We start from the raw sequence: 24,050 nt of genomic DNA, 5'->3' as shown, positions 1-24,050 counted from the left end.
GTAATCATGTATAAAGTAAGATAATAATTCTTCATTAAAAATAACATGTTTGGAAACGTATGTTTTCCCAATAAGCGACAAGCAAATGTAACCTCTATTATTGAAACTATATCAAAGAAATTGGTAGCATGAAGAATGAAAATCAAGTGTGTTCTAGTTATAAGGACGTAAAAGCGGATAACAAGCACGACTAAATGGTTTAAACTTTGTATAATCAGGTTTAGAGTTGAATAACTTCTCATAAGGATTACTCTAATTAAGAACAAATGTAGGTAATCAACCTAGCTAAGATGTCAAGTAGATAGTGATGCCTAACATGAAAGTTATATATATATATATATATATATATATATATATATATAAAGAACAAATGTAGGTAAAATGCTTATTATATGAACTACAATGATAAAAGCTTCAACCGAGAGCTTAATAAGGAGGGAAGTTGCAACAAGTAACGTGAGACTCATGTCAGTAATATGCCTATGTTTACATTCAATTGCACCATTTTATCCATGCGTATATGAGCAAGTTAACATGTGTTTAATTCCATATTCATTTAGGAATGGTTGTAAACAAAAGCTCTTTTATGTTATCAATTGATTTTTTGAAATTTTTTTGAAACATTTAAATATTGTGAAAGCCTGAGATTTGTTTTTGTAAAACATACATCTAGGTATATTTTGAGTAAGCATCAAAAAAGAATATGTAATATCGAGCACCATTGGAAGCAATTATAGGGGCAGATATCTATGTACAGTAATTGTAAGGATTGGGTGTATTCAATGGGGGAAGATTTGAATGGTAATTGATGGGATTTCCCAATCACACAAGCATCAAAAAAATGTTTATGACCAATGTATTGTATATTACATTGGTTTCTCTCTTAACAACATTATAATTATAATGACCTAGCCTGGCATGTCATAGTTACAAAGTATAGTTACAAAGTATATTTCTCAGTCTTAAATGAAGCATATTTTTTCTTCGAAAAGTAAACACCAAAAACATAACTTATTAAGATTTAATATCAATATGAAAACAAATAAAATTTAATCATGACTCAAATAGATAAACCAATCAAATACATTATATATGATGATGACAGAGCCTCCAGCAAAGGATCAACCACTAGGACATGGCCAGAAGAATTCAAGAAGAGTGAGACTCAGCTACTCCAAGCATATACATACTTTTATACATGTTTGAAGGACTCACCCCTTGAAACTTAACGAACCCGAAACGTTGCTTTCTTGAGTCGACTCTTTCAGGAATAAAAACATTTAATACCCTTCCCCACCTCTAAAACACTCTCCACAAATCCTTTTCCATAAACTCATTTGAAAAATTAGTGAAGAAAAACGACACACTCTCTATACCTCTAATGTAACTCTCACTCTCTATCAACGAAAATAGGGTGGTGAAATGTCTGAAACATTATCCCAAATCAGTAGTGACATAAGCAGTCAAATTATAAGGGTTTAAATAAAACAGAACAAATAATCCATGTCCAGGAGCTGTTTCAGGAATTTCAGCAAGTGATTCATGTAAGTCACAAATGTGTGGTTCCTCCATGTAAAAGATTCAAATTGTGAACAAGAAAATTAGTGTAGTGTCTTGCCAATACATCAATTATCCGATCATATATGTGAGTTGTGACTTTTAGACTTTCACTTTTGTTACTAAAATTAAAACAATAAAAAGACTTTTAAACTTAACTTTATCATATTCATGAAATTAGAAAGTGTGTTTTTATAAATTAGTTTAACGTTTCTTAATATTTACTAAAAAAATTATAAACACAAAATTTAATTATCATGTAAGTTAAAAAATGTATTTCATATTTTATATTTACTAAACATTGACAAACATAAATTTAAACATATCTTATTACATTCTTAAATAAAATAAAAATGTACTTCATATTTAGTATTTATAAAAAATAAGACATCAAATTTAAGCATAACCTATATAATATTTATGTAATTATAAAACGTGTTTCGTATTTTGGTTTCGTCGATATAGGTCATGACGATGTCATGCTAGGAGAACATTGCAAGTACATAAGTTTTTTTATCTGCAAGAAATAATAAATAAATATGAATCACTTAACGGATGACTCAACTTTTATACAAGAATTAAGAAGAAATAAGATAGGATCTCAGACACCAACCTATTACAAACTCCCAACAAAAACTACTAATTATTCTCTATCCCAAAACCAACCAAAGAAGTCTACATTCGGCAAAACTTAGGAAATATTAACACATCAAACACCGAAATACATAAAAATATAAACGAACTACCAAACACTATTCTCCAAAATTTTAGAGCTTTTTTTTAAAAATCCCTTCAAAAAAAGTACACCACCTTAGAAAATCATGAACACAACAAAAAATCATACAAATCATTTGAACGTCCCTTTTGCTCCTCCATGGAGTCTCTTTCTTCTAAAGTAAGAAACGGATGCTCCTATTGCATAATATCTCCTTACTCCAACCAAAGAGACAACCTACTTATAATCAATCTACAAAAAAACACAATTTCTTCCTTCCTAAAACAAGGAATCTGCAATACATACCAAAGTAAAGGAGGCAAAACTAATTAATAGCATTCGTACATGCCGTAGGTTCCAAACACCCATCAGAATAAGAAAACTCTGCATCTTGTTCTTTACTAGTAATCCAAGTCTAAACTTTTTTTTATGTCACCGCAAACACCTCTAAATTATCAACTCTCCCATTCTTAAAGACATACCTATTCCAATATTTCCAAATTTTATCTACAATTACAAGTATGTTAGATTTAAAAAATAATAAAGATGACAAAAAGAAAAAGAATTACATTCACTAAAAAAAGTATATTTTATAAATTTCAGTTTATCATTTTTAATAAATATTAAACATGAGGTACACTTTCAATTTTAAATTGGTTTTTTTCTAAAGAAATATGCTACTAGAGAAACATTAGACTATTCAAGTCTTCATGCTTTTTTATTCCTTTCATGTATCAGATTGTACGAAATCCTACCTTACACTAATACGAAGTCGTAAATAGATAAGGGGTTGAATATCTTCAAATTGATAACTTTAACCAAATGAATTTATATATTTTGTTACTTTTACTTTTACTTGCATAATGTTGAAATTTCACATTAATTAGAAAAAAATTATATAAATAAAGACATTCTTTTAAATTTTGTATGACTAAATTAAATTTAAATTTTACTATTTTAATATGGTATGAAAATCATAAAAAAATATTTTAATTTTTTAGAGTTATTATTCTGTTGTTATCAAGTTTTTCTTAAACTATTTATAAATATTCAATTTTACATTTGAAATGTTATTCTTCATATAAAATATACGTTAAAGATCTCATATTAATTAAAAAAATAAAATATATAAATAAAAACAAATTTTATCTTATTTAAACCTTATCTTATTTAAAAAAAAATGAGTTAAATTATGTTTAAAATATAATAATTTAATACAAAAAAAATATTATAACAATTAAAACACAAATCTTGTTATTTAAAAGCTCTTGCTTTATATTTTTTTATATCGATATAAAAATAAATAAATAAATTGAAGTATGCATACCTTGCGTATGGTCTTTGGTGTCATCAAATGATAAATTCAAACAAAATCTATAATAATCACGAAATTAGAAAATGAATTTCATTTTTTATGGTTCCATCAAATCATCAATGTCGACTTTGACGATGTAATTCTAGGAGCACAATGCAATTTGCAAAGAATGTTCATTCTTTGACAAAAATGTATGTCAATTTAACACAGAGCAAACACTAGCGTATGGGAAAACAAGAACTTTCTAATAGCATGATATGTAAATAATATTTTAATTAATTTGAATTTTTTTTGTTCAAAAATAATAAAATATTGTTTTTATTAATTGTAATATTTTCCATGGATGCATGTTAAACACGAGACTGCCCCTCTGACCACCTTCTTAGTTGTTTTTTTAAGGTTCCATAATATAATCTCTATATTTTGTTTTGTTTTTTTTTCTTCTTCTTCTTCCCACAGCCCCATTGGTTGTTGAAGAATCCATTGATGAACTCCACTTGTTCTGTTTGGTTGTTCTTTCTGGACCAAACTCGAATATATCCAAACGATTCTGGTTTTATTTTTATTCTTTTGACATTCCAAACGAACCCAAGCTTTTGTCATGTACTATTGAGGAAGCATCCAATTAAATGTATACCTTACAGATTAAGAGTTTAAAAAATGACTTCTTATTCAAATCCTTGTTAAATGTTTTTGGATGAATTTTTTAGAAACACTTGTAAGAGAAAAACATAATAAAAAATATTATGAAGTAAAACTGATCTATACACAAATTATAAAAAAATGTCAAAACTATACAAAAGAACAAATTAATAACTTATTTATAAACTAATTTTAATTTATAAAAATATTTTTTATTTTTTTCTCCTAAAAACAAAGTTGATCTGAATATATGTCTTAAAAATTTTGAACTAACTAGCTTCATTTTCTGTTATTTTATTATAATGATGTATATATTTTTAATTTGTATATCAAAATAATATAAGCTATTTATATAGACCATTCAAAAAAAACTTTACTTGTTAAATACCGTTTTTATTTGTTAACAAACTTTTGTTAAAAATAGAGCTACTTACCTCAAAAGTAAGTTCGAATTAGTTGTAACAAACAACTGTTTGTTTTTATATTAAAAAAAACTACTAAAATTCAGTTTTTTGCCTTTGTTCTTATTCATGTATATATTTCAATAAAATCAACCATACTTATTTTTTATAATTAGGACTTCTCTGAGTAATATTTAAGTGTTTATGAAATGAAAAATGAAATGCTTCATAAAAAATTAACTTATTAATAAAATAAAATTAACTCTTTAATAAGTTATTATCTGAAAATTTTCATAACTTAATTTATATATAAACTAATTTTATTTAATTTATTTTCTTCCAAGTAAGTTTACGCAAATGTTTACACCACAGCTTGGGAGGAATTGGGCAGATTTAGAATCATTTTTACTTTATTTTTAGTTTATAAGAAACAAATTTTCAAATTATTTTCATAAAAATTTATAATTAATTTATCAAAAATAAATACTTAATGCATTTATTTGTTTATTTATCCCCAATTGACTCTTTAAAAGGAGTTGGATTCTGGAAACGAGATTATTAAACCATAAATATTATCCACCATATAACTTAAATAAATCATTTATAATTTGACGGCAGAAGACACTTATACGAAAAAGTTAGGTGTCAAACGTCACCTGACGTAACTACCACGTCATGAAGCTGTAAATGGTGCTATTTACCAAGTCCAGTCAATGATTCTCGATAATGCATTAACTTTCTTTATTCACTCACTATTCCATACTACAGAAAATATAATATATTTAACAAAAAATATTAAATTAAAGTTACAATCACTTTTCTTGATACGGAATAATATTATAAATATATACTTTATATAATAATAAATTAATATTTTAATACTTTTTATTTTAATTTTCCATTTAAAATATTATTATATTATTATAAAGAGGTGTGAAGTGTATGTTAGTTATTATTTGTGGTGTAAAAAAAAGTTTTTCTACGAAAAACTTTACAGCTAAATCACGTACATTCATTATCTCCATTAACTAATTAGGGTATTTCTCATTTTAGGAATTTTACTAGCCATTTCAAAGATTACCACAACTTGTTAATTCTATGACAAAAAACAAAACATTTTTATTAGTACTAAGAATTCAACGTTTCCAATATTATGTTTTCTCGGCGGCCATGTTGAATAAAATCACATTTATTATTGTTAAATGCAAATTTACAATAACATTATTTTACATTTTTTTATCCATAGGTCTTTTTTCAATTGCACCTATAGAATTGTTTTTTCTCCAAATTTCCTCCATCTTCAGTTTCAAAATAAAAAAATATTCACATTGAACTATATTCACATTGAATTTCTAAATCTTATATTTTGTTGTCACGACTTCAAAAATAACTTATGCAATTTTTTCAGTATGAATAATATTATTAGAATAATGACAGTAGATTTGAACTAGTATATCATATAAGTTTGTAATAAAGAGATGTGCACATACTTAAATATCAAGTCTTTTCTTAGATTTATTAAGAATAATATTTCTTTTCTGGTTTGAAATATCAGAATAACGCAATCACATAATATATTTAGATTTTTCTACAACATTATTCTAGCGACAATAACAACAATTAGGAACTTAGGAATTAAGCTCTAATACCATTGTTGGTACTAGAATAACAACATAAAAACTCACAACACAAATAAAATATGAAAAAGAGAAACAAAAAACAATAGGCTGATTATTGGATTCTGTTGGTCAATATGGTGATTAGTGGATTTCTAGCTTTAATATGTATAAATGACCTATTTCACTTCTTAACCAAGTTGAGCAGTGGTGTCGAAATCTTATTTAGACTAGTGATATTCTGAAAAAAGGCATAGACATCGTGAATTAGGATACGATTGGTTCTCCTCTTGAGAATGGAGGTTTGAAGATTATTAATCTTGGTCATAAAAATAATGCATATCTTCTTTGCGGCAGATGCTAGATGAGTCTGGTCGTTTCTCTCTTAAATTGAATTATGTTAGATTTCAGGAAAAGATTGATGTTTCTATGGTTATTTTGGTAATTAAAAATTTAACTTGTGTAGTGGGAAATTAATCTAAAACTTCAATGAAGAATGATATGTTTGCACATCAACCAAGATTTGAACCCAAGTCCTTCCAATAACAAAAGAAGGGTTAACCACTAGACCAGAGAAGTTCTTTGGTCATATTATCATTTTTATTTTACTTATTATTATTAACATAATTTATACATATTAATATCATATTAATATCTCAATTTTTCGTGCTCTTGCTACGGTTAAGCGATCTTCTTATTAATATCATATTAATATCATATTAACATCATATTAACATTATTATTAACATCTTATTAATATTATATTAACATCTTTATTAATATTATATTAACATCTTTATTAATATTATATTAACATCATTATTAATATTATTATTAACATCATTATTAATATTATTATTAACATCATTATTAATATTATTATTAACATCATTATTAATATTATTATTAACATCATTATTAATATTATTATTAACATCATTATTAATATTATTATTAACATCATTATTAATATTATTATTAACATCATTATTAATATTATTATTAACATCATTATTAATATTATTATTAACATCATTATTAATATTATTATTAACATCATTATTAATATTATTATTAACATCATTATTAATATTATTATTAACATCATTATTAATATTATTATTAATATTATTTATTATTAACATCATTATTAATATTATTATTAACATCATTATTAATATTATTATAAACACTATTATTAATATTATTATAAACACTATTATTAATATTATTATAATGAATAGTTTTCAGTGTATGATTCTTCAAAATTTGATACTGCAAATGTAACCAAAAAATAAATTATGATGATGTATATATGTGATAAGTTAATGTCACTTCACACACAACTTATTTTTACTTATTGAAATTCATAAAAACAATCTTTAAGAATTGAATAATAATTTCAATTAATGAAGTGCCTTCTAACTTCAATTAATGAATCAACCTCTAAGACCTAAGTTCAAAGCATATTTAAATATGTATACCAGTTTAGGCTAAACTCACTAAAAAATTTAATTATATCTATTTATTAAGAATTGAGAAAATATATTTTATTGATGTTTTACAATAAATTTTTGACACTTAAAAAAAATTAAAAAACTCTATTATTTTGATGAGATTTTAGAATAAATATTTAGAATTTAACGAAGGTTTTAAAATAAACCTTTGAAAATTAACGAAGGTTAAAAAAATCTTTGTTATTTTATGGAGGTTTTAAAATAAACCTTTGTAAATTAACAAAGGTTAAAAAAACCTTCGTTATTTTGTGGAGGTTTTAAAATAAACCTTTGGAAATTAACGAAGGTTAAAAAAACCTTCGTTATTTTGCGGAGGTTTTAAAATAAACCTTTGAAAATTAATAAAGGTTAAAAAAACCTCTGTTATTTTACTGAGGTTTTAGAATAAACCTTTGGAATTTAGCTAAGGTTAAAAAACCTCCGTTATTTTGTTGAGGTTTTAGAAAAAACCTCCATTAGTTAAATCAATTCCTAAGGTTATATTAACCTCCACTAAATAACCTCTATTAAAACCTTTTTTTCTTGTAGTGTCTTCATCCTCTTCCTATTAGATGAGAGTTTCCTTCACCAAGCTGGGTTAAAATTAACACTGATGGTGCTGCTAGGGGGTATCTTGTACTTGCCACTTGTGGAGGTATTTTTCGTGGGAGTATGAGGGAATTTATTGGTGTTTTCTCTCTGTTTCTTGAGATTCAGACTGTTATGGTTGTTGAGTTTTATGGAGTTATACATGCTATGGAGGCTTATTAATGTGTGGCTTGAATGTGATTCTGTCTTGGTTTATGTTGCGTTTACTGCTAAGACAAATGTTTCGTGGATGCTTCATAATCGATGAAATATTTGTCTTAATTACTGTGGGAAAATCAGGATTAAGGTTTCTCTTATTTTTTGTGAAGGGAATGTGTGTGCTGATAAGTTGACTAATTTATGATTTATTCATAGAGAATCATTTCATTAGTATAATAGGCTTTCATCTAGTTTGTTCTTAGAATTTTTTATGAATAGATATATATATAGTCTACTTATGTATCGTTTTTGTTAACATAAGGATTTTGGTCTAGTCCCCCCATATTTTTGTATTTTCTTTCTTTTATTTTTTTTTAATAATATTTTCTTTCATGTGATGGCAAATGATTGTTGTTACTTGGGGTGTCAGCTTAGCTTAGATGTTAAGTTTCATAATGATGTCTAACATAAAAAATTTTATAAAAAAATAATAGATTGATAGTATAATTTTACTAAAGGAAAAGAAAATTACAATATCTTTTTCTTTAACTCCAAGGAGTTAACAATAGCATGTAAATAGAAAAAACAACTAAAAAAACTAATTTCATCTCTTAATTTTTCTCTCAAGCACTGAACTAAAGTAATAAAAAAAGAAAAAGAAGGTGTATCTACTAAGAAAACATCCCTATTATAATAAGAAAAGTAAGCAACAAAATATTTTTTTTTCCAATATGATACTTCTCTTCTCACAAAAAAATAAAATAATATATTTAATAAATATTTGATAATGTTAATGACAGAATATTATATTTTTAACAATGACAAGGTCATATATATTTTACATAAAGTTATTGATAATTTACACATTTTATTTTTAACAAGTGACATACTTTATGAGGAAGTTTTAATAAAATAAAATAAAAGTTTTTTTAGTTTTAAAATCTTAAAGCAGATAAAAAAAATGTTGGAAGGTGTACTTTTAATTCAATTTTGTTTAATAAGTAGAAAGAAAGTGAGATATTTGTTCTTTCCTTCATTCTCTAAGCAATGCATGTTGTTCTTTTAATTAACTCTGCAATTTCACTTTAAGTTGAGAAGAGAGACAACCAAAATAAGATCATAGATGAACTTAGATCCCAAACTGGAGTTGTTTTTGCAAGATTCATCTTGGAATTACCTTAGACGTTTAACTTTTAAAGTTCGATATATATTTTTATATTTTACTTTTATTAAATATATATATATATATATATATATATATATATAAAAGTTACATAATTCAAATGCAAAAGGTTAATGTAATATTCAGCTTATATCATCGATACATTTAATACGTAATCAAATTCATTTGGATTCCAGCTAATACATTATCAAAATGTTGGTAAGATAAACCCATCTCTCTTCATGTATGAAAACTTCTAACTGTCTCTTAGATAAATATATTTAATAATTTTACGAACCTTAAATAAACATCACAAGATTACAAGATTGTGGAAAATCAACAGCAAATCATCACAAAATAACTTACTTTTTAATATGTAGTCAAATTTTGATTCTAGATTGTGTACGAAAAAGACTTTATATTTTAAGTGACAAAATATCAATTATGATGATTTTTATGTTTTGAAAGTTTTCAATTTTGACTTTTGAAACACATTTTGTCAAAAAAAATCGGTTGAATCTTTAAAATTTGGAAAACCTCTTGTTTAGGTCTTCAAAAGTAAAAAAAAAAAAAAAATAGTTTCTAAAATTTAAAAAAAATAATTCCATAATTTTATTTTATTTTATTTTAATTAAAGAATTAGGGTTTAAAATTGTTTTTAATCACTTAGAATGATTGTTTAGTCATTTGTAGATCATACATCAACTAAAGATAAAGTTATGTATTTTATGAGTTAATTCGATAAAGTTGAGTTAAACTTAATAGAGTATATCCTAACGAGAGTTCGTTAGTTTTATCATGTCATCTATTATAGGATCGATATCGGACCATTCATTACATAGTTTTGTGTACAAGTTGACAAATTTCATTGTCGACGACTGAAGATAAAGATATTTCAATTAAATACTAACACCATCTTACAAACCGATTTTATAAAGTTGAGTTATATTTGAAGTTCAACTCTTAATATCACTAAAATTTAATTTTGAAAAATTTAATTTTGAAAGCCTAAGACCAAAATTACTTCAAATTTCAAGCACTAACAGCACAATTAAACTAAAAAAAATGCTTTAAATCTCAGTCCATACATTTTCAATTGAAATTGCTCATCTTTTTTAGGGTTTACCCAGTAACTCCTGTTCTCACACTTGAGCTTCCCTCAATTTAAATTGTCAGCCATTATTAACTCGTAGAAATGGTCTTTTTTGATAAAGTCGCAGAAAATGTCTTATGGCTATGGATTGAAAATTAAGCCTCGAAGAAAAAAAATAAGAAGATTGGGCGAATAGTGAACCCTGACAGAGTTGAATACATTCATTCACATTGCGACAGTTAGTCAAGGATCCTCGTAAAACCATTGCAATGAAAATCCATGGATAATTAAATGCATGTCGTAAACATTGAATTTCAAAGCAATTCAAATTGACTCAGTGATTGTATTTATAATGAAGATGATTGAAATAGTATTATAAATGGTAAGTCAAATGTCGAAGTTTCTTTTATGTCCAAGTACAAATATGATTTTCGAATTTCCCATTATGAAGATTATTTATTGGTAAAGATGAATCTCGATTCTTTTATAAGTATCCAACCTAAGGCAAAAAAAATGTAGACTTTAGAATGAATGAAATATACACTAGTTTAGAAGATTGAAAACGTGGTTATATAGGGTGTTTACGAATTTTCAATTCTAATTTTCATTTTCTTTAATCATTATTTTTCATATTATTATTGAGATTAATCAAATGTAAAAGCAAAAAGGAGTTCAATTGAAAGACATAGCCATTGAACATGTTCTACCATTCAACCCAACATTTTTTTTATCAGCAATAAAAAATTAATATATCAACCACATTAGGTATGGTCTAACGCTTATAAAAAATTACATTTTATCCTCATCCTATCAAGTGATAAAGTCACACAACCAAACAAAATAAAAATTCTCATACAAAACATCAATAAACCAACCTCATACAAGCCAAAGGGTCCAAACACCAACTAGAATAGGAGAACGAACTAAAACGAGATTTTGAAAAAATCCAAGACAAACCTTTACTTAAACCATTACGAACACTTCTGATGCATCAGCTACGCCCCTTTTAAAGATGACATTGTTCCTGTGTTTCTAAATTTCACTCACTACTCCAACCCAAATTGCACTTCAAATATCATTAACTGGACATGAAGCATTTCTCATCCTGAACTGTAAAATTTTTGACACATGATCGTTGTGAAACACAAGTGACACACCCAGTCATCCAAACAAGTCAAGCAAAACTGCAATATATCATGTCTTTCCAAATTGACCATAATAGCAATCTTATTCTTCATCACCCTCCGAACAGTGTAAAGTGCAGAAGACAAAGTTTTACAACTCCATAATTTGTTGTAGAAGTATATTATAATGTTTCCTAATTAATAAACAATCTTAATTAAGGCATTATAAAAAAATAATATTAATGGCAAGAGACTATAGGAAGCCTAATGAATATCCTACGTGACGATTTTGACTGCTGCATAATTTGCTAACTGACAGATTATTTTTGTTTTTTTTACCTTTTTTCTTCATCTGCAGATAAGCAAGTGAGAAAATTATTTATTGACTTCGAAAAAAATATTTCTCTGGTCATATATTGTTTATTTAAATGGAAAAATTTACACTAGTTGTAAATGTCATTTTGAAATTTAATAATCCAATCTTTATGTTTTATAGTTAGTGTTTACATCATCACAAATCATAACATGGTTCCATAAAAAAAATAATGTGACTAAATAACATGAAACGATTTTTTAGGACATATTAATTATCAGCATATATAGAACGACACTTATAAAAATATATCTATTAGGAAAAAGTTGAATTCAAATGCTATAAATTTTACAATAATTCCCACGCACTATTCAACCAATTAATTAGTTTAGTGATTTTAAAGTTCACTTGTTTTTATAAACAAGTTCTTACAATTGCTTGTTGATCTTTATATGCGGAAATATTATTGTGATATATTTTTATTTTTATTATTAATATAGATAAACCTTAAATCTTAATATGATAAAATATTTTATTTTCAGACATATTTTGAATGTTAAAAATTTATAAAATATGCTATTTTTAATTTTTAATGTTATCAATTATGATATTACGTTCCTAATAACCATCTCTTATATATAATTTAATTATTCAATATTATAAAAAAGTTATTAAATAAAAATAATTTTTATAAACAAAAAATAATTATTTATTATATTAAAAATTAAATATTATTTCAAATACTAATAAAGTTATTGGTATCTAAAATATTAAAAAAATTAAATTAATTTTTATATTAATATCTAATTAACTATTTATTTTAAAATATAAAATATTTGATAGTTAGAATATTGATAGTTAATTAAATACTAATTTAAAAATTAGTTTATAAATTTTATTAATAATAGAAATTATTTTATATATTAATAATTTATTTCTCTAAAATAGTATCTAATTTAATTAATATATTAAATACTTATTTTATATTTTTATAACTAGTTTTTATTTAATTATATTTGAGTGATTATTTTATTTATATCTATTCAAGTAATAAATTTTAAACTATTTTTTATCTAGTTCAAGGAACCTTTTAATTTAAAAAAAAATAAATAAATATATATATATATATATATATATACACATTTGTTAAAATTGGAATGATATATATAAAATAGGTATATTCATAGTTGACTAAAGCTCATTGATTTTGTGGCACAAAATTCTACATGTTTTAACGTATAGATGTGTATCTGTTTGAATTATTATAAAGTTTAACCATAGACATTGTATCAGATAAAGAAAGAGTGCATGTTGAATACCTAAATTCAAAATCTGTCCCACCTTTATATATTCAAACCCTTGTATTTTGACTTATATAATGGCGGAAAACCAAGACTTCAAATCTTTGCATCTGATAGAGATTTTATGAATTATATTAGTCTACTATTTTAAGTTATATAATTAATACAATAACAAATTAATTTATAGAAGTCTAAATTTGTCAATTATTTTAACTCGTAAATTATAATCATTAGTTAAATTGATATATGAAATTGGAAAGTAATAAAATCATTCTTAAGATTGTAAATCATAAGTCAATTTAGTTTATTATTAATGAGTTTCTGATTAACGGAGTTGAAAAGACATATTCAACATGACTATCATATTTCATAAATGAAAATATCAAAGTATTTATGGTATAATAATTTTATTTTATTTTCACATAATGAACTACGACAAGTAGAATACATATATTACCTTGAGTAGTCCGTTGTTTTCTTTTCGAAAATTTAAGATGTAATATTTTAGCATAGGGTAAGATATATAGGAGTGGTACTTCTAAAGATGGTGTAAACATTTTAGGATTTTAGGTGTAAACCTTTACTTGAGCGAAACAAACACAAAATCCTGAGTTAGTATTGACATTGTGAAATTGTACGGTTAATTGAAAAAACAACATGCATTTTGTAGAGGGTGAAGGAAAAGAAAAAATTGTCTCTCTTTGTACTTATTAAACAAATGATAGAACTAAAAGATATCTTTCAACATTTTTTTATTAGCTTTAAGATTTTAAAATAAATAAAAAAATACTTATTTTTTATTAATTTTTTTTATTAAAACATCCTATTATTATTATTTTAGTAATAATTATTATTATTATAATTATTATTTATTTTTATTATTAGTATTATTACTAGTATTACTCTTATATTCTTATTCATCTAATACCACAATGATTTTGTGTTTTTTTTTTCTATTTACACATACATACCGAAATACATTACTGTATATGGGTTGGGATACCCCTGAAGTATCTTTTAATTCTATTTATTCATTGCTGATAAAAAAAAACATACCAAAATACATCAACAATTTTTTTTGTCAGTAATAAAAAAATAAATAAATGTGAATCATGACAAAAAAATAAATAAATGTAATTTTAATGTTCTAAACTTCTATGGCAATCCAAAAAATAATTTCAGAATTTAATCTATAAAATGTAAAACTATATTTCGAAACAAAAAAATTGGAAAATCTTGTCAATATCCACAATAATGTTCCAAAAAATCTTTCTCGAAAAAATATATATTTGACAAATTCGCATGCAATGCAACACTGGAATTTTTGGCATAAAACAACTTCGCAAAAAACGAAATGAATTCTAATAATGGGTAGAGGAAGTGATAACATAAATAAGAGTTGGGAGCAGATAAAATTTCCAAAGCAGAAAACACAAGACATACAAAATTAATTCTATACTTTCATTGCCTGAGCTCTTCTAAATTCCTTAGTAGTATTTAGTTCTACATATAGAACATGAGGTGCCACATTTGACACGAAATTAAGGAACTGCAACGTAAGAGGGACAATTTTATTCCTTATTTTGTCTTGTGTTAAACTATATGATCTTGAAATCTTTGAACTATATAGTTTATATGACCAAGCCGCAGTAATGATGAAGGTATAGGTCAGAAAATTATATCTTCTTTAAAATTTTCAATATGGAAAACTTCCTGTCATATGGATATGGTCAAGGGTGCTTTTGAGGCCATACTTGAGCATTGCTTGGTTACCCGATCTGAATCCATCTCCATAAGCTGAGGAGGTATCTGACTCAATCTGGTGTTTAAAAAACTCACCGAGTTTCTTCTCAAAATCGGAACGTTTACCCTTCTTTGATGATGCAGAAGAGGAGGAAGGTGATGATGAAGATGAAGACGAGGATGATGATGCACCGCCATTCCCAGATCCGGTATACAGCTCTGAATCTAACCACATATGAGCCAAGACTTGGCAGATTCCTTCTTCAACTTCCGGACTGAGGTTAGGATAACCTGTCAAAAAACCGGAAACTTATCCAACTTGGCATCTTGAAAGAAAAAATATAAACTTTCTGCATCATGTTAAAGGCTGAATACCTTTAAACCTAAGCCATGCATGCATCATCTCGTGAGCTAGGATTGATCCTGTTAACAACCTATAAACATAAAATTCTTGAATTCTATCTGGGGAATGTCATATACTAGTATTGTAGAAGTATGAAAGTAGATTGCATACGAAGGATACCTAGGAAGGCCATACAAAACTAGAATGGCTGTCACTTCACAGCGACGGATCAGCTTATAAGGTTCAGTTATCATGTCTATGACTTGGTAGCCGGCTCCGATCTTTGGCCTCCTTGAAATCTAGTATTATATGAAACATATTAAAGTAATAAGTTCAGTATTTGATAAACTGATCTTCCATAGCGGAATTAAATGTGTAAAGACTCAGTTTGCAAAGAAATCCTACAGTAGTCACAGTTTGCTCTTCTGACAAGCAGAGTCCTCTAGTTTCAGGTAAGTGGTGATGACCCTACATTCAACAGATAGAAACAAAAGAACATCTCAAAGTTAGTCAGGATAATAGAAAAACAGGGAAAGAAAGGATAGAAATAACATTCCATGAATGAAATTGAAAGTTAAATTCATGCAGACTTGCATTTTTTTCTCCCTCCATGGCCTCATTCAGAGCTTGTCTCTCAACCAAGAGCATAGGAATTTGCTGCTCCAATTTCATATTTAAACCTTCATAAAATTCTTGTATTTCAAGGTAGAGAGGTTGGCATTCATGAGTATCCATAATTGATGAGTCTAGACACTCTAAACATAGCTTTCGACCATCATCAAGCAAAAGATATTTTGCATCCCTTGGCTGCACTGATTGAAAAGACAAAAAGACAGAAGGGGGCGAGCGAGGAAAGGAACGGGATCCATCAGTTAGCTCCTAATTGTTAACAATAGGATGAAATGTTTCGGGAGCTAATATTACTGACCTCCATTCTTTCGCAGCTACAGCAACGAGGAGTGCCATCAAGCTCATGAGATGGGCAGTACTTTTGTAGCCAGAAAGGATGAGCTCTATACTCAATGAGGCCAGATGAATTAGTTGGGATCTGCAAAGAAAGAACCAATAATTTTAGTTCACTGAGAAATATATGTGTGTATATATATATATATATATATATATATATATATATATATATATATATATATATATATATAATATTTGGAAAAAATAACTTAAAAGCCAAGACTTATGGTCTGTTTGATTCTCTTCTCACTCCTATTGTTTTAAAAACTGTTCACTAAACAATTCCATACTACCCAAGAATCAAATTTCTCATGCAAAATCTATGAAGCTCTGAACATTGATTCCAAAACAAGTGTTAAAAAAACAGACAGGGGATTTTTTCATCCTCTTCTGTTTTCTTCTAGTGTTCAAGTCTACACAAACTTTTAGAAAACAGAAATACGCTCACCAGACAAACAAATTTTAGAAAACAGAAAACTGTTGGACAAAAAAAAAATAGTAAACAAAACAAAGACTGCTTTTTCTTTTTAAGAGGAAAAATAGCACCAAAATTGTACCCCTGGGGATTTCAGACTTTCACTTACACCTTTCCTATAATCATACAGGGAAAAGTTTGATGTAAATTAGAAAATTAAGGTTTGGTTTTAAATTTCCTTTAAACCTGAAGATCTGAATTAATTACAAAGGATGATGAGAATGATCTCGGATCTCAAGTATGACTGTAATACTACGATTATCAATTAACATTTGTTAGCTTAAGCAGCTGATCCAAGAATTCCTGTAAAGTCCAAAGGTCCCGTTAAATAACTTTTCCACTAGAAATCATAAGAGAAGAAATTAATAAAGTAAAATAAATTAAGTTGAAGGGCATAAGTTGAATTTAACTTGTGGAAGAAGTTTTACCTTCTTATCTTCTTCTAAAGTGTTTACGAAAAAAACTATCTGAACTAGGCCCAAGTGATTTGATGAAATTAAGAAAATTACTACAACAGACTCGTGAAGGAATTCAAGCTAATTATTAAAATTTAAGAAGCAATAGGACTTATATTGTGTTAGGAGTCTAAATCGCTATCGACTGGGGAAAAAAATAATACACAGGAAAATCCCCTCTGCCACCGATCAAACACTAAAACTTCTGAATAACAAAAACACCCAAAGGCTGCCTCCTAATATAGGAGCCTTCCTAATAAGTATACAGTTTACTTTGGGCCAACCCTACTAGGTTCCATAATAACTAGTCGTAATATGCTACATTCCAAACATCAAGAGAAATCTACATGTGTATAAACCCAATAAACCAATCTGAAACAATTCATATTGGTTCGGTTTGGGTGGTAGACACAAACTATGATTAAAATTGATCAGTTTGGATTTAAAAATGCTACAAAACCAATCCAAATTGATTTGTGACTACCCCTAAGTATAAAGATTAAACAACTACTACGTTTACTAGAATTTCCGTAAGTATAGCTTTGAATTCTGATCTGTCTGAGAAGTGAAAACAACTCAATAATATCAACAGTTTTCCAAGTATATGTATATGTATATTGTAGAGAAATTTCTAAAGTCCATCAAAATTGATAGAAACATTTGAAAGAGAACAACACACAGAATTGACAAATAGACAACTGTTAGTGCAATACTCAAGATACTTACAAAGTTCTTGCAAACATCACATCTGGGATGATGCTTCTCCCTATAGCATGATTTATGGTAAGGGCGATTGCTAGACATGGAAAACTGTAAAGGAACGAATTAAGCATAATCAAATGGAGATTGACCAAAACTGACATTTGAAGACCTTCATTTATGAAGCTAAGCAAGCTGCAAAAAAAAAAAACGACACTCTAGCCTCTAACCTCATAATCAGTGATTGGCAGACGACATGAATGGCAGCAGAAGCATTCTGGATGCCAGACACCTCCCATGCAACTTAAAAATCTTCCTTGGCCAATCTCAGTCTTGCACCCAGCACAGATTCTGAAAGCAGATTTACAGCTAATAAATCTCTGTTTTTAATCATTAAGAAAAATTCATGAAACCTTGAAAAATAATTAAATCTTTATTATATAGATCCAAAATATTGAAACAGAAGAGAGAATTTCAACTTTATTAGGTGACGAATAAACTACAAGATATTCCACTGGAAGTGCTCACGGATCACCATAAACTAGACTAAGCTAATAACATTATTAAATATGTTCATTTTAATCACTACCATTTTCTAACATTTTCATCTAATTGAAAGGTACTTTATACTCAGGAAAAAACTAACAGACATCAAGGTACCATTCATAAAATCCCAATCCGGTGCTTATCCCAGTTCAATGATTCAGGTGAGAATCTTTTAAAATAAGATTGATAACCTTCAATGAAGTCCAGATCAGTTAATTGTATAACCAAACACTCAAATCAGCAAAACATAAAATTGAAGTTTCAAAACATATTCTGCTTAGAATGTTTCACATTTGGCACATACAAACACATTATTGGCCCCTTCATTTAGAACCAGAAATTTCAGCAATTTCTATAATCGTACAAGGAAGGATTTGTTATATAGATAAAAGATGTAATCATACACACAATTACCTGTGTCCAGGGGGAAAGAGGTGAGGATAAGATAGAAATGAAGAATCATTGTCAGATTGAGGAGGAGAACCAAGGGTCAAACTTTCTTGAATTGCCCTAGCAAGTTGCTCGTCTTCCTCAAGTTGAGCTTTAGCAAGACGTTCAACTTCATCTTGTTGAATTTTAGCAAGACGTTCATCTTCTCGTTGAATTTTAGCAATGTGTTCATCTTCTTCTTGTTGAACTTTAGCAAGACGTTCATCTTCTTGTTGTTGAATTTTAGCAAGATATTCATCTTCTTGTTGAATTTTAGCAAGATATTCGTCTTCCTCGTCGTCAATTTTACAGAGTTCATCATCTTCAGATTGAGAGTCATCCTCTAAGATATTATGAGACAAAAACCATGAGACATTTTGGTTATGCTTTGGTGTGGAAATAATAGTTGATTAATGCATTCATTATCTCAATACATAAACCATATGAAACTACAGAATTTCTTCAGTTGACTCTTTTTGTATTTTTTTATAAGCTATTCAATGGACTCATAACTATAAGAAATATAATTTGAGCACTTTTGAGTAGCAACTTAAGTGAAACACCAGAATCAGAATATCGTCACAATTATTATATACATATTAAATTTATATTTAAAAAAAATCAAGAACCTAATTCTAATAATTTAAACCTGTTTCTTATAGTTCTACTTTGATTAGGATGTAAATGAAAGACTCCGTAGATATCATAGCCTTTGATCAACAAAGTATAATTTACTTAAACAATAATGAAGACAGTGAAATAGGCATAAACTAAACATACAGGAAATAATACAACAGGTATTTAAGAACTTGTAACAAACCAATGATTATTTTGGTTAGATTCAGATACGTTTAGGTGCCTCATGCAGTGTGCAGAATCATCATAGCATTAAATTTGAGCCAAAGTAGCCAAACTAACAAAAAAAATTAACTAAAACTACCAACATGCAAGAGCATAAATCTTACCAACAACTTTTTTCCCTTTAAGATGATCCTCCTCTGACAGAGAGAGTGCAATTGCACGGTCAATGTCTTCTTTCTCTATATCCGTTAAGTCATCCTGCATTGGGTTTACAATTAGTACATATTCAAATTATCAGCTTAAGGCTCGGAGGAACTAGTACCTTGTTAGCACTTGCTAAATTCAAATAAAAGGCTAGCTCAAGGACATGATTAGTTGTAACTTATAACAATGATTTTAATTCTTAATGAAAGGAAAACTTTGATACCATTGAACTACGGTGGTTATCCCAAATTCTGTCTTCTCCATATTTGCCTTGGTATTGTCCACGTGAAATATGATCGGAACCCTTAAGCAACTTTCTAAACCAACCCATTTCATGCAAAATTATTCACCTTCAGGTTGGCAAACCTTTTGTCAGAAAATATGTCCATCGAGTAGGCACAAAAATATATTCCACAATTTATATAAAGAAGGTAGGTCTACGGACTATTAAGCTCGTTTTGAAAAAGTAAATGTTATGCCTTGATTCCAAACTTCAATATTCAGCAGCATGATCATCCCTCTAGAAGCTTTTAACCAGCACTGAGTATAATATAATACGCAAAAGCTATGTCATGACACTAAGGTAAGTAGCAATGACAGAAACAGTCAGACAACTAGAGATTGGGAAGACATACATATACAGGAAATGTAACAAGTGCAGGACGAGAGTTTGAGAAGAGAAAATCTCAATCATGGATAGTTAAGATTAAAAATAATCGAAACAACATTGAATTTTTTTTGTATGGCTGCAGGAGAGAATCTTGGCCATATAAGTTTGATTACTCGTTTGGTTTCTATAGTCACAAAAAATTTCCTTTCTAGCTCTTATACATAAAAGCATCTTCTTGTAATCCATACATATACCCTTTTTAATTCCTTGTGGTCTTATAGGGACTAAAATAGATTAAAATGATACAGATAGAGACTAAATGGAATTAAAAATGTTAAGAGCAGAGACTAAAAAGATGTTTTTATGTATAACAACTAAAAGGAAAAGTTTATGTAATACAGGGACAAATAAATAATTAAACCTTAAAATTAAAATTAAAACAATCTCCATCACCTATATCTGATTGTATGGCAATTTATTCGTCCCCCCGCACCTCAATATTGTGTGTGTTGCAGGGAAAGAAAAAATTACCGAGAATGACAGAAAGATTATCACACCACTGATAGATGGCTTATCAGAAAAACTTGCGATATGTGAAAGTTCAAAAGGAAAAACTGTTAATGAAGAAAATATAACAGCACAAAAGATGAAAAGCAAAGTTCAGTATCTAATCATTTGTGACCAACGATAAGATATGAATACAGCCTCATTCACGCACACCAGCATCGTCAAATCTCAAACTACGAAAACATGAACAACTTCGAATTTCCAGTTACACGTACCTGTTTGCTCAAATCTCTTCACTTCCGCAATATCCAATATAGCGTTTGATAAATAATTCAAACCCGAGTCAATTTACTTCAGGAAAAAAAAAATCAGCACACCCACGATCAAAGATAGCGAAAGCAAAAGAAAAAGGAAAAATAGTGAGAAGTGAACTGAGCAGGAAGAGATTAAGAATCTGTGGTAACAAAGGAATCTGATAAATCAGAATTTAATAAGTAATGAAAAAAAACAATCAGAAAGGGATTAGAGTAAAGTAGTGTATATACCCTGGAGCCAAGTGACTTTAGGAACCAAAAAAAGAAAGAAAAAAAAAGGAGGGGTACTTAGATTCTACGCAAAAAAGGTAAATAGGAACAGTGGAATCTTTTTAAGGTAATATTATAATTATTAACGTTTCTTAAAAGACGAGTTGGGGTTGACGATGAAGAGAATGGAGAAGAGAAGAGAAGCACCTGAATTTCAATATCTACTTAAGCATGTGGGTCCTCTTCCTCTGTCAGTAACCCAGTAAGTAAAGTAACACCTTTTCTTGTTCAGGGAAAGAAGAAGAAGAATGAAGTGGAATATCATATTGAAAATGGATACGAAAAGATAACCGTATAATGAACTTTTTTTTTCTTATTCATTAATAATAATGTATGAAAAATGAAAAAAAAAAAACCTTAATTATGGGTTGGAGATCCAACATCGACGAGAGATAAGAATATTTCATTGTATATGAGTGAGTGCAAATTTTATCCCATAAGTCAGTTTTATGGAATTGAGTTATACTTAAAGTCAATTTCGTAATATGGTATCAGAGTCATTTAAAGTGTTTCTAGTGAGTGTTTGTTGGGCACAACCCATAATATATTGTCTCATTATATACAAGTGGGTGCAAACCTTACAAAGTTAATCTTAAAATATTATAAAAGATATAATGAAATTTCCTAATCTCTAGTCGATGTGGGATCTTAACAATAATTAAACTTAGCGTCGTTGGAGACACTACGTGATAAAGCAAATGTGAGAAAATTGTCATCATTGGTACACTACCTGGGAAACAAATATTAGTGTCACCTAAACCTATGCTAAATGTAATAAAATATTAACTTGCATCTATTTTGTGTTCCCATTCTGGACGCAATATCATTCTGCAACTTATTTTTTATTGCATCTGCTTTGTGTCCACATTCTAGACGCTAACTTACTATTATTATTATTATTTTAATAATTTTTAACTTGCATCCACTTTGTGTTTCCATTCTAGACTTAATTTTATTTCGTCACTTAATTTTTTTTTCATTGCATCTATTTTGTGTCCCCGTTCTAGACGCAAACTTATTATTATTATTTTAATAATTTTTAGTGTGGGTTAAAGGTCTCAATTGTGGACACAATATTTGACATTTATTTTTGTGTCCAACTTGAGTATACTTCACCTTTGCTAGTGACTTCTTTTTTATAACTCTCACTTTTTGTTGGCAACTAAAATTAATATTTTGTATTGATTATTATTTATGCATCTAAGACATTTTATCTATCTAAACTCAAAAAATATCTAGTTCAAATTGATGCAATCATATTTTTTTAGTAAGTTGTTTATTTTATTTTCCTTCACGTCTTTAATTTTTCAGTTTTTATTATTGTGTGTATTTACAATTGTGTGATCTTATGGTATATCTAAGTTAAATCAATGAATATATGTTGATCTAAATTTACAACGATGTATGTGATTTGTACATTAGGTATTATAGCAGCAAGTTAAAAATTTAATAACTTTTTTTAAGTTTGGGAAATATTTTGAGAAGCGCAATAATTAATTAAGGTAGAAAAAGTTAACTCAATCTTTCAGTTTGGAAAATAAATTTATAATTATGAGGATAAAACTTTGATAAGATAAAATCTTAAGATAAATACTTGTAAATTTGTATGTTCTATGTGTACGCTTTGCGAAAAGCACGAAAAATTTATTTAATATTTATTTATTGAATGTGCTAATGCTTTGCGTATTTGGGGTTGAGTTCGACATATTTTCCTACTTATGATTTCTCTAATAGGGATGATCTTCTTTCTTTTATTAAGAGTGATGGTAGTCCGTTGGTTAAATTGGTTAAGCTAGCTGTGATAACTTTTCTATTTGGATGATATGGCGTATGAGGAATTATGTTCGTTTTAAGGATAAGATTGAGGTTTCTAGGGCTATTTTGATTATTAAAGATTTAACTTGTCTAGTGGGTAATTCGTCTAAAGCTTCAATGAAGAATGATATGTTCGATTTCAATGTGTTTCTGCTAGGGAGATGGGACCTAGAGAACTATTGAAGTCTTCTTCTCCTTCCTTCGGTCGGTCAGGTGACTGGGTGGTGTACTGGGATTCTTCTCGTCTTCCTGCTTCTCCTTCGGCACTCGGCCTCGGCTGAACACCAGATGGTGGAGGTATCTGCGAAGACACTCCGACGCTCAAGTCAGTAAAGCGGGTGGTCAGCTCCCAGGTAGGTGAACAGTAATAAATGACATACCTTACTCCTTG

At 27.9% G+C, this 24,050-nt stretch overlaps 1 protein-coding gene across 4 annotated transcripts; it reads right to left on the bottom strand.

The window, feature by feature from the left end:
• Window positions 1-14,922: 14,922 nt before the first annotated feature.
• LOC137810173 (protein DA1-related 1-like) lies at window positions 14,923-22,120 on the bottom strand. 4 transcript variants are annotated; one of them, XM_068611323.1, is made up of 14 exons: window positions 21,992-22,120; window positions 21,536-21,611; window positions 20,623-20,683; window positions 20,367-20,493; window positions 20,104-20,197; window positions 19,124-19,481; window positions 18,394-18,514; window positions 18,191-18,274; window positions 16,497-16,616; window positions 16,163-16,375; window positions 15,974-16,036; window positions 15,749-15,867; window positions 15,601-15,659; window positions 14,923-15,516 (listed from the first exon to the last, which is right to left on the bottom strand). In XM_068611323.1, exons 4-14 carry the CDS (start codon window positions 20,472-20,474, stop codon window positions 15,179-15,181), a joined length of 1,677 nt encoding a protein of 558 aa, XP_068467424.1. In that variant the 5' UTR covers window positions 20,475-20,493; window positions 20,623-20,683; window positions 21,536-21,611; window positions 21,992-22,120; the 3' UTR covers window positions 14,923-15,178. The 4 variants fall into 4 exon arrangements, with proteins under 4 accessions (XP_068467424.1, XP_068467425.1, XP_068467422.1 ...); XM_068611324.1 differs by lacking the exon at window positions 21,992-22,120 and adding an exon at window positions 21,806-21,947; XM_068611321.1 differs by lacking the exon at window positions 20,623-20,683.
• Window positions 22,121-24,050: the final 1,930 nt, after the last annotated feature.

This window comes from Phaseolus vulgaris, chromosome 2 (assembly GCF_000499845.2).
Source record: "Phaseolus vulgaris cultivar G19833 chromosome 2, P. vulgaris v2.0, whole genome shotgun sequence".
In the NCBI taxonomy this organism is placed as follows: domain Eukaryota; kingdom Viridiplantae; phylum Streptophyta; class Magnoliopsida; order Fabales; family Fabaceae; genus Phaseolus; species Phaseolus vulgaris.
The sequence above is the reverse complement of the archived record's forward strand: the minus strand, read 5'-3'. Positions and strand labels throughout refer to the sequence as shown.